General features: G+C 27.4%; 1 protein-coding gene across 1 annotated transcript; it reads left to right on the forward strand.

The window, feature by feature from the left end:
• The first annotated feature begins 3,116 nt into the window (after positions 1-3,116).
• LOC132935103 (cathepsin B-like cysteine proteinase 4) lies at positions 3,117-7,550 on the forward strand. Its single transcript, XM_061001561.1, has 6 exons — positions 3,117-3,322; positions 6,236-6,466; positions 6,535-6,735; positions 6,811-6,958; positions 7,035-7,145; positions 7,257-7,550. The coding sequence occupies exons 1-6, from the start codon at positions 3,203-3,205 to the stop codon at positions 7,466-7,468; spliced, it is 1,023 nt and encodes a 340-aa protein (XP_060857544.1). The 5' UTR covers positions 3,117-3,202; the 3' UTR covers positions 7,469-7,550.
• Positions 7,551-12,785: the final 5,235 nt, after the last annotated feature.

Below are 12,785 nucleotides of genomic sequence, written 5' to 3' on the forward strand. Positions count from 1 at the left end.
GTTAAGTTCTGGTTCTATTATGCTTGTTATTTGATAAACCAATAAACCAATTTTTAAATAAAAAGTAAATACATTAAAAAAAAATGAATAGTTTAATTGAAGATTAAAAAAATGTAAAGTAGTTCAGAATTTATTTAATGCAAATGATATTGTCCATAACAAAAAAAAAAATCATTCTATTCCTGGATTGAAAGGTGCAACACTTACAACACAATTAAACGAGCTTTCCAATAAAAATAAAGGTCTGGAAATTCTATGAAAATTTGATGCAGTACTATTAAGTGAAAACGTTCAGCTCGAAGATTTTTATCAAGACCCGATAATACTAAGTTGCTTCAAATATGCCCCAACAACTTCAGTTGACGTAGTACGTTGATACGTTCGTTCTTAGTCTTTAATAATATGTTAACCGATAAACGTCAGAGCATCACAGAAGAAAAACTCGAAATGCATATGATTATTCATTTTAATAATAAATACAATTGAAAAAAAAAAACATTAAGTTGTTCAGAAAATTCCCAACATTTTTTTTTATTAAGTATTTAAGTAGTTAATTATTATAAGTAAACTAATTTGTAAATTTTGAAGAAAAAAAAAAAATCTTGCATAATTTTTGCATATTTTTATTATTTTTACTGCATATTATATGGTATATTTCAATACTTTTTAGTGCATAAAAATCCACGCTTTAGTCATAACTAATAACATTCTCTAGACGAAAAAAAGTAATAACACCTCATTTATTTATACTTAGTTGGAGGTAATTTCGACGAATATATAAGTAACAAATTTGTTTAGATTTTACTGTAAAATTAAAGTATTATTTAGTAGTCAATCATATTATAAAGCACTATAGCCCACCCCAAAAATTATTTCTATATACGCCACTGGAGTGAATTGACTTTTTATAAAATTTGAAGTTATGATTATTATCTAGGCAATATCATAGGGTTTTATATTATTTTTTAATATTAAAGCCAGGTATGTATATGTTTTATGATTTACAATTTTATATAAGTATTTGCTTTGGGGATTTTGGATTTAATTTCCGGGGATTTTTTTCCCGATTACCATATGTCCATATCCAATAATTTATGTTAAATTAAATTAATTTAGTATCTAACATTTTTATTTCGAGTGTAGAACAATTAAAAATATTACCTTAGTTATATTGATAATGCTTTAAATGTTTTATTTTTACTGATAGTTGTTTTAAAATGTCTTAAATAATAAAACTCGGTTCATAAAATATTGCCGTGCAATAAGGTTTAATGTTTAATTGACAATTTGGTGGTTGCTGAAAACAATGTTTGGAAATTATTTGTAGAGATTACAATACAAATATTGCAATCATATTTTAAACAAAATTATATAATATGAATAAATGTATGTAAACAAATTGTTTTAATCGATTTCCAACTTAGACAACCATGAATTTGATGGTTTCTTTTGGGCAACAAAAAATCGAATTTTAAAATAAAAATCCTTGTGAATAATAATCAACGGAATACAATATTACCCAACGGCATTTTTCAATTTATGTTATTAGACATAACCATTGAACATGCTTTTAAATTTTATAATACAAATAATTCCCAACCTTTTAGGTTTTCCTAACGTAGGGCCTTTATTACAATTATTATAGTTGATTACGCTTAAACCACTGATTTTACCGGCCGAATACCGCAGTTTAACCATAGATCAACTATTGTGATACGGGTTAGAAATTCGGAAAATTTTTAAATGTCAGAATCTAACTTATATTCTAACTTAGTTTATGTTTCAAAGTAACTTCACTTTAACTAGTTGAAAACATTTTTAAAAATGTTATACATTTAACTACTATTACAACTACTAAACAATTTGTATATTTTCGAGATGTTGACAAAATATGTTGTCAGAATTTTAACTTTAAATAAGTATTTACAAAAAAACGAATCGTCATAATGAATCTTTAATTTTTTCAACTGATTTTATAACAACTTATGAGGAATCTTGTATTACATTTTTTACTTATCTTTAGGTATATTTTAATATGACGCTGGCTGGTCACTTCGCCCCGGTGTAACAGATGATTATAACCTCTCACCCGTAACTATAATTTTAATTACCGGGACATATAATATGTAACTAATAATGAAAATATGATTTGGTAACTAATAATACTTCTTAACGTTTTTAGTAAATGTTTGCCACACATCACAATGTTAAAATATTTTAACTCAACACACTCTCTTTGGCGAGAAATATAGGCAAGTAGATATGTTCAGACATAATAAATCGAAAAAATAACAAAAAAATGTAATGTTACCCAAATTCTAATAGAATAAAACTAACAAGATGTATGGATTTATCAGTAATTATGCAATGGTTTTTTTTAGAACCACTCAAAGTCGTATTGTAATTTGTAACACCGTTTACCATTTATAACAGGACCTTAGGTGTTCATTCACTGGCCCTCTTATTGTTAATGTTTGTTTTCAATTTATTATTTGCACAAAGTAAAGGCACAGCCTTATTCTGTTAGTGAATAAAAAATTATAAACATTTAAGTACATATCGATACATAATTTTAACTTAAAAATTTAATTTCTTCAAAAATTGTTTTTTGTATTTTAAATTTGATATTTATAAATTTTTGTTGATTATTGAATGGATGTAGGTATACAATTGTAGATAAATGTCAATGACTAATAGTACTAATAGTAAACTTAATAGTTAATGACTGCAATATGAATCAGTGATAAAGACATAAAGTTGTTGAATTCGTTTGTAGATTATAGTATAAAATGTGACTAATTTATTAATGAATATAATATTAGTAGTGTTCAATTATTTAATTATTCGGGAAAAAGAGTACTTTTTTTGATGACGAACTTTAGATTAAGATGAATAAACTTATGAACGAATAATGGGTATACACTTCCTAGTAAAGTATGATATACATTATATTAATATGATATGATTCTGATAAATTAATAGGTAATAAGAATTATTGAATATGAAGTCACTAGAAGAAGATTAGTAGGTAAGCGTCTTCTGAGAAATACTTGAAACAAGTATTCCATTTGAGTATCCTAAGATGTGTATATATACGCTGGTATTTTAAAACCAAAACTTATTCTACTACTGCTGTACAGGAAGCAACAGTGGTATTTGTATTCAATTTTGTTAAACAACAATTAGTGAAAAAGTTGCAACAATGGCTAGGGTATTGATGTTATTGTCTGTGATATTCGTCAGCGTTTATTTGACGGAACAAGCATACTTTTTACAGAAAGATTTCATTGAAAATATCAATGAACAAGCGACTACATGGAAGGTAGGTCATTCATTATTTATGTTTGTGTTCGAAAAATGTCATGTTAAATTATGTTTGTTACTTACATATAGGTAATTAGATAAAATAATAACAGTATTTACTCCAGATTTACTGTCAAATATAAGAATTAATACATTTTGTCATAATTTGACCTTTGAATGCTTATAAAAAAAATTGTGCATATTAATCTCTAATTTTTTTAGAACTGCTATCATAAAAAACGATGAAATACTTTTATTTAATTTTCAAGCTTTTTGATCGATTGAAATTGTTTACAATGGTTATAGAAACCAAAAAATTGAAAATTGAAAACATATGGAATGTAGAATAGCTGAAAAAAATTCAATATAAATTTTAAATAATAAAATAAACATTTGGTGAACATTTCAAGTATTTACATTCTACAGTTATTTGTTTTTGAATTACAACTGGAAATCATTCCATGATAAATCGTTAATTTAAATGAAAATCTCCAATATCAAAACAATTTGAACTTAAAACGATCATAAAAATTTATTTGAATTTCCTGTTAACTTTTTTTTGTGAATATTAGAAAATAGTATGATTTTATTTTGTATGCATTTTCAAATTTTAGGTATGTAAAGAAAACTTTTTATGGATTTCTAACTACAAACATTTTTATTTCATACACTCATAAAAAAATATTGTAGATTTACGCTTATTACTTTAATTACACTAATAACAACTTATTAGTAACCTTGTTTAAATTTTAAGTTTTTGTCCTATCAAAACACTATTCATCGAAAATAATAGAAAAAAAAAAGAGAATACTTGAGAAAAATGTTCATGTCTATTTATAGCTTAAAGAGAATCTAAATATTTTTTAAATGTCATCATTTATAGGGAAATAATCATAACAACATCATAGGGAATTCGAAGGTATTTTTTTTTCTGTGACCTTTAAACTAAAAAACCAATTTTCTCAGAAAAATATTTTGTGAACAATCCAAGTTTTTTTCCCGACGTTTTTAAAACTACTTAATAACTTTTTATTTTTTATTTCACAAAGTACTAAATAGATTGGATTTCATTCTAGAACATATATTTCTGTTGAACATCGAAGGCTTTTAACCGATCAAATAGGTAATGAAAGATAAAAAAACTTATATCATTAGAAAATAAATAAATTTGTCACTTCGCTCAGAATCCAAAAGTTGAAAATTAGGTAACGGTTCTGCAGTAAAGTTGAAGTGCGGTGTACTTCGTCATTGAGTAGATAACCGTAATAGATATGTTAAACTTGAAATCAATGACAAACCACTGAGTATAAAAACGGAGATTATGAGTGGGGATCACCTAATTATCTGATGCCTAATTAAATTTCATATTCTATTATTAGTAATACGGTATAAAGTATAAACAAATATACACATAACATAACATAACTAAATGTTTGGAAAATATCATTGTGTATAGTATAAAATATATAAGTCCCCACGAAAAATATTTTTTAATTACAACAAAATAACAAAAATTGTTATTCTTCGTTTATAATTTATATTTTTTGATTTAGAACTACTTAAAAAAAATATTTTACTAGATTTTCAGAATTGAGCTATAAAAATTAATCATTTTATGCACTTTTTACTACAACAAAACCTTATAACTACAAAATAATATGCCAATTTTCGTAATTATTTACATTTTACTTATTTAAATAGTTCTTCATACTAATCAGCACATTTAACAAATTAAGTAGCAGGTGTAAACTTTGACCCAAATACACCAAAGAAACATCTCTTAAAACTTTTTGGATCCAAATGAGTACAAATTCCAAAACAAAAAAAATATTCATCTGTACAAAACCGACGATGCAGCTTACGATAACATATTCGGCAGAAATCCAAGACACTTTTTAAATTACACCAAATATAAAATCGATTTCCTGCATTATTTGATGAATTTTTTATTATGTACCATGTACAAAGACCCCAAGAAAAAATATCATAGTAAATAGTAAAATCAATACATTCATCACACCGTAAAAAGCTAATATGTAAGAATATAAAAACATAATTTAAACTATAAATAAAATTCTGTTTATAACAATTTATCACCATAGTTAAGTTAAACGAGATTATTAATAAATACTGTATACTGTATAGTTGACAAGTATCAAAAAATATATTCAATTCAAATATTATTAAATTTAAAAGCACAATGTAATTTTTATTTTAATACCTTAATGGATCGAAGTGAATAATATACTTCTGTGGCTTGAAGGGCCAATTTCATATTTCGACAATGCTCAGGAGTTTAAAATAATAAATTGGCCAATTTTTAAAATTTACATAAAAATCTTAAATTTTATGTTGGAACTGTAAAAATTCTGTTACTTAATTACATTTGTTTTTATTTCATTGTATGACACTAATTTTGTTTTTATGTATGAATATGTACGTTTTAGTTTGACATTGGCCCCTAGATAAAATAATAAAATTGCTTTGATTTGACATTGGCCAAAGATTAAAATTTAAAATAAACAATTTTTAATAATAATTAAAGAACTTGACTTTTTTATGAAAACCTAATAATAATATTGAATTGAGCATAATGTTAGTAACTTGTAAATTTTTAAACTTTATTAATTGATTTCGAAACGGCCAATGTCGACAAAGGCCCATATTAAATCGATTATTGTCGAAAAGGCCAATGTCAAATCTAATTTGGTCATACAGCATAAGAGATATTGGTCCTTTCAACACAAGTAACATAAGCAAATTTTAATGACAAATAATATCAATTTTGTCAAAATGTGACATTGGCCATTCTTGCACAAAACCACGGATTTCATTCCTACCTACATTTAGTTAAAATATTATATTTGCGATGCATTGTACTTTTTTAAATAATTTTTGATATCTACTAATCAGCACATTTAACAAATATTAGGCAGGTGTAAACTTCGACCCAAATACACCAAAGGAACATTTCTTAAAAATGTTGGGATCAAAAGGAGTACAAATTCCAAACAAAAATAATATTCATCTGTACAAAACCGACGATGCCGCTTACGATAACCTATTCGGCCGAATTCCAAGGCACTTTGACGCTAGGAGAAAATGGAGACATTGTCACACGATCGGGGCAGTCCGTGACCAAGGAAATTGCGGATCGTGTTGGGTGTGTAAAAATATAAATTGATATGTGTCAGGAGTTGGATAATCATTTTAAACAAGATATTTATTTAGGCGGTGGCTACGAGCTCGGCTTTTGCTGACCGTTTATGTGTAGCTACAGATGCAGATTTCAATGAATTGTTGTCCGCCGAAGAAATCACTTTCTGTTGTCATACATGTGGTTTCGGATGTTATGGTGGTCATCCGATTAAAGCGTGGGAACGTTTTAAGAAACACGGTCTAGTAACCGGAGGAGACTACAAATCTCAAGAGGTATGTGGCTTGTTTGGAGAAGAGTATTAATACATAATATTATGTTTGGCTTAACCGTGCACACATCGTTTTTAGGGTTGTGAACCATACAGAGTCCCGCCTTGCCCATATGACGATGAAGGAAATAATACATGTGCAGGTAAACCAATGGAATCGAATCACAGATGCACGAGGATGTGCTACGGAAATCAGGACCTCGATTTCGACGAAGATCACAGATACAGTATATGATCTATTTCGACAATATATTACATGTGGTTAAAATAATACGTGCTTAATCTATTAACTTATGATCGTAGCACGTGACTACTACTACCTAACGTACGGCAGCATCCAAAAGGACGTTATGACTTACGGACCAATCGAAGCATCGTTCGATGTGTACGACGATTTCCCCAGTTACAAGTCAGGTAAACGATAAATAATCAACGATTGAATATATTATAATATTATGTGTCTTGTGCTTCTATTTCGATAATCGTAATATTATTAATTCTAACCGCAATGTCAACGTTTGAAAGGTGTTTACGTGAAATCGGAAAATGCCTCATACTTGGGAGGACATGCCGCCAAATTGATCGGTTGGGGTGAAGAATACGGAGTTCCATACTGGCTGATGGTCAACTCGTGGAACGCACAGTGGGGCGACAACGGTCTTTTCAAAATTCAACGGGGCACAAACGAATGTGGTATCGATAATTCGACAACTGCTGGGGTACCAGTTACTAACTAACCGAATTGTTTTAATTTTATTAAAATAAAAAAACACCGCAATGTCTTTTGTGTTTAAATAAAATCTATTTGAATTATTTTAATCGCTCTGTGCTTATTGATTTATTTTGCGGACATATGGAGTTTGAACTTTTTGTTCTTCATGATAATTTAGCCAATATTTGTGTGTGCACGATACAAGTCTAAAATATATATTTTACTTTTTTAATGTAATAATTCCAAGAGTACGTACCTACACCTAATCGATTTTTTTTTATTCACTCTGTTCGTAGTCGTTTATGTATTGATTACAAATTTATTTTTGTTAATATTGGGACTATTAAATTCAACGGGGCACAAACGAATGTGGTATCGATAATTCGACAACTGCTGGGGTACCAGTTACTAACTAACCGAATTATTTAATTTTATTAAAATAAAAAAATACCACCATGTCTTTTATGTTTAAATAAAATAAATTGTTATATTAAATATTTCATTGTTTGATTATCGTCTATAGACTGAAAATCTACTCTACCGCTTTCAATAAGAGTTATACAAATTGATTCCTTGAGACTTGGAGAGTGTTTTTAACTTAATTCTTCAACATCTATAAGTTGCTGTAGGGTAGTTCACACTTGCATCTAGTTTATATAGAATTTGTACAATTTTCTGTTAATTCAATTATTTGCTTTTAGTTATATGTATATTATATTAAAATTATGTTTAGTAGAAATACGGTTAATAATTGCAATTTATTGACAACAAATATTCTACAATTATATATTAAAAAAAAAAATCTGGAAATCAAATTTACTAATGAATACAATTACATTGGTTAATTTTATAATTTGCTTTCTTAACTTATCAATTCAAAAACTACTAATAATCTTTTGATTCTGCTTCGTTAAAGTTTTCAAAAAAAGTTTTCGTAAATAACTTAGAGTAGACACAGGGTATTCATATTTGAAAATAGAAGTTTGTATCTCCAGAAGATACTTTTTAACTAGAACGAAAAAACCAAGAACTTGAGAATTATGATTAAAAAGAATTTAAATATAGGTATTTAATAATTCCAAAATTCTTATTTTGTATAAATTCATTTATTAAGGAAATATTTAGCTATGCATTCTTTGTGAATTACTCGGTACATAAATTTGAAATGAGTTTTTTTAGTAATGGGTCAACTCAGATACTAGTATGTGGATTCGAATGGAGTTTTTTTCAATTTAAAGCGCACACTACTGGGCAGGTTTTAAGCATAGGTTCTTTCTTGGGAAGTATTCCGAATATAGTATTCCGAATACTTTTAGAATATTATTTCCAAAAGTATTTTGTGATTTATCCTGAATACTTTTGAAACTAATCTGAATACTTTATAGTAGGTATGGAAATTAAATTGTTTGATTTACATGTTATTCCCTTGCATTTGATTTAAAACCAAAATACAATATTTATATTTTATGAGTTGGAAATTTGGAATCAATAATATCTATTAATATCATACAATATCAAAATTATAACTGGTGTCGTTTCATGTGTTTCAAAAATATTTTTAAGTATTCGAAATACTTTTTTAGTGTTCCAAATAGGGGAGATTAGGGCAGATTTGAATGCGGGGTACATTTGAATTTGTCTAATATAATTTGTTACAGATTATTTACATTAATAAAAATAATAATCTAAGTCGGTGATAATGTTTTGTATACTATATGTGATTATAAGGCATTTTGAACAATTTTTTGGTTAACAAAAATGATAATGTGATTTTCCGGCTTTTTTTTTTAAAAAAATAGTTGTTTCCATAAGAACATTTTGGTAACCAAAATTCAAAATCATAAGTTTAAAATTAAATATACCTATTCAATATATTTTTGCCTAGTAATATATGTAATGTACATACATTATTTATAATTATTAAAATTTATATTACGATTATTGTTGATTATTTTGGTATGGGGTAGATTTGAATTTTCATTAATAGGGTAGATAATAGGGTGTAATATAGGTTTCTCCTTCTTGAAATACCTATCTTATAGATGGAATAGATTAGTTTACTGGATTTATATCACAAGATGTGGATTTATCTATAAGAAAACCCAAAAATCTAAATTTTCACAACAAAAAGAAAGTTGACAAGAAAACATCTAAACATAATTGTAAAAAATTGTTATTTTATTATGTTGAGCTATTTTTATTATTAAAATAAATAAAAAGTTTAATTTAATTTAATATTTATTTATGTTCAACATTCAAATTAGGCCCTTTAATTATATAAGACGCATATTCAAATCTACCCCCTGCATGTTCAAATGTACCCCATGGGTGGGGTACATTTAAATAAAAATATACTTAACTTTATAATTAGAAATTAAATTGGTTATTTAATGTATAAGGTTGTTATGAGCCAAATAGTATTCACAACCATCTAAACTACAGATTGTAATTATCAAACATAAAATTTGTCAAAAAATTAAAAATTAAAAAAATTAAATGTAAATTTTATTCAAATCTGCCCCACTCTCCCCTACTTTATTCGGAATATTTTATTTATCAAGTATTCGAATACATATTCGGAATACTATTTTTCATAAGTATTCGAGTATTTAATCCAAATACTTTTCAAAAGTATTTTACCCAAGACTGATAGGTTTTATGTACCTAATACAGTATATCTGTTCACTAAATATTGAGAGATAACACAGTAAAACACCAGTAGAACCGTCTGTTCAGTAAAATTAAATTAAAAAAATGTAAAACAAAATGGTATTGAATTAGTGGCTGGTCATGCATTGGTATAGGGGTTTTTTAATAGTATTAATTTTTTTTTTTTATTTAAATGTACAACAAAAGGCCATTAGGTTTGTAGCTTATACAATCAAAATCTGATCGACTGATTTTGACGAAAGCTTTAGTGATTGGTCTTGGAAATTTTAGAAATTGTCGAGTGTAATTCGAACAACGTTTGAAAATTATGTAGGTAACATTTGATAGGATACTCATGCATTTACTATCTATGTTCACAAAGTGAGATACAATGTTTGCCGATTTGGTAGGTAGTTATATAATTTTAGCTAATTGTTTATTTGAATGGAATAACAGGTTGGTATTCTTTCGTTAAAATTATTTTCACACTAAACTCAATCTCAATGCCCAATCTAGTTTAATCATAATTTTTAAATTGGCACGTGGAGCAGCTAGTATTATAATATATATGTCGCATCCACTTAGTGAAATCGCTCATGAAATGTATCCATTTAGTGAAAATGACGTTTTACTACACTATATGGACAATTTGTTGACCTTTTCATGAAGTGGATGAAATTCATTTTATCCTCATTCTGTAATATTACTATTTCTATAAACGAGTATTTTTGATATTGGGTTATTGTACGATTTGCACTATGTAATTGTGTATAATATGATAATAATTAAATAATATGATGTAGGTAACCTTATATAATGAAGTATAAAGTTTAATTTAATTAAATTAAAAGTTTTCTTAAACTTTATTTTATATTTTATTATTTATTTTTACATGGTTCAGAGTTATGGCACAACATTTTTTTTTTTTAAAACAGACACAACTTGATGTTTGACATGGGCTTTTCGATTTACATGAACAAGAGAAGAAAAGCCTTGTCCACCTGTTGTGACTTTAACAGTCTCTCGAACAGTTAGCTCTTTGTCCAACAAAACCTCGTCACTCGTTAAAAACTTCTCACATTTTTTTAAGCAATCTCCTCCATACCATCCTTTAATCATTCCATGTTTAGTCCCTAGCTTAAACAGTTACTCTTTTTTTCAACAACTAAACATAAAATATTTGGTGGATCTGTAGGCCCTCTGTCGACTTTTGGAACTTTTGGCAAATTGTTTAATGCCATCAGAGCCTTTTTTTCGTTGCATTTTAATATGTTATTTTTAATGCATAGTTTACACATAATAGATCCAGCTTCATATTGATTTTCAACTTCATGTATGTCAATTTCACACGTCATATGTATAATTAACTGTTGTGCATTTATCTATAACTCTTGAGTACTTTATTTTCTTCAATTTCTTCTTCAGTCGTAATAGTCGTAATAAAATCAATTGGGAATCATGAACTTGTCATTCCAACTCTTGGGTCATTTCCAAATAACGCAATAGTACTTCTACCAATAGTACGATGAAATGAACATTTTTTTTGCTACTGAACAAACTGAAGACCGATTGACCATCTCTGGGACACATTGTCTTGCATCCACGCTCTTAGCATATGTTCAACGTCTTGATTGGCCCGTTCAATACTCTCTTGGCTCTGAGGATGCCTTGGACGTCCATGTACAATGACACACTCAGGCCAAAGTTGATTTAATTCATCGAGTACACAGTTAACAAACTCTCGGCCATTATCTTACTTATATTATATTATTTAATTATTATCATATTATACACAATTACCTTGTGCAAATCGTACAATAAATAACCCAATATCAAAAATTATCGTATATATAAATAGTAATATTACAGAATTTGGATAAAATTAATTTCATCCACTTCATGAAAAGGTCAACAAATTGTTCATATAGTGTAGTAAAACGTCATTTTCACTAAATGGATACATTTCATTAAGTGAAGATCCACTTCATGAAATGAGCGATTTCATTAAGTGGATGCGACATATACATACAAATTTGATTTAATATATAAAATTACTAAAACCATGATGTTGAATTTAAATTTTTAACAATTTTACTAAGTATTAGGTGGGTACCTATACTGTAAGTTCGATCATATTATACCTACTTCAAAGTCTTAATGACAACTCGTTGATAAAATATTTACCTATTTTACAATAAGTACTATCTTTGTTTCAAATATCAGTTATGTTAAACGATTTAATCGCGATTATAATATATATGCATACATGTTTATATTATGCGTAAATAATTAAGAATTTATTTGTATGTAAAATCCATATTCAGTTTAGTATTTGCCATGTAAATCATATGAAATGAGTAATATTAATAATTTACTTACTGTAAATAGAACACATGGAGAACATAGGAAAATGCGTTAAAAAATGTTCTTTTTTTTGTAAAATGTTAGTGTTATCGGTAGGTAGGTACTCCTCCAACATAAAGTGGTGACTCCTGATTAAGATATACTGATTATAAGTTTTAAATATTGACACTATAACTTTTAGACATGTAACTAAAACGTTATCAAATCTTAATACAAACTTGATACCTAAAAAAATAGTTGCACCCACCTGTACGCAAATTTTCAAGTGGAATTTAGTCATGGGAATTTAGCATTTTTATTTTTCAGTGCATTGTTGAATGCTTATGGAA

The sequence above is a fragment of the Metopolophium dirhodum genome, chromosome 1, assembly GCF_019925205.1.
Source record: "Metopolophium dirhodum isolate CAU chromosome 1, ASM1992520v1, whole genome shotgun sequence".
NCBI lineage: Eukaryota > Metazoa > Arthropoda > Insecta > Hemiptera > Aphididae > Metopolophium > Metopolophium dirhodum.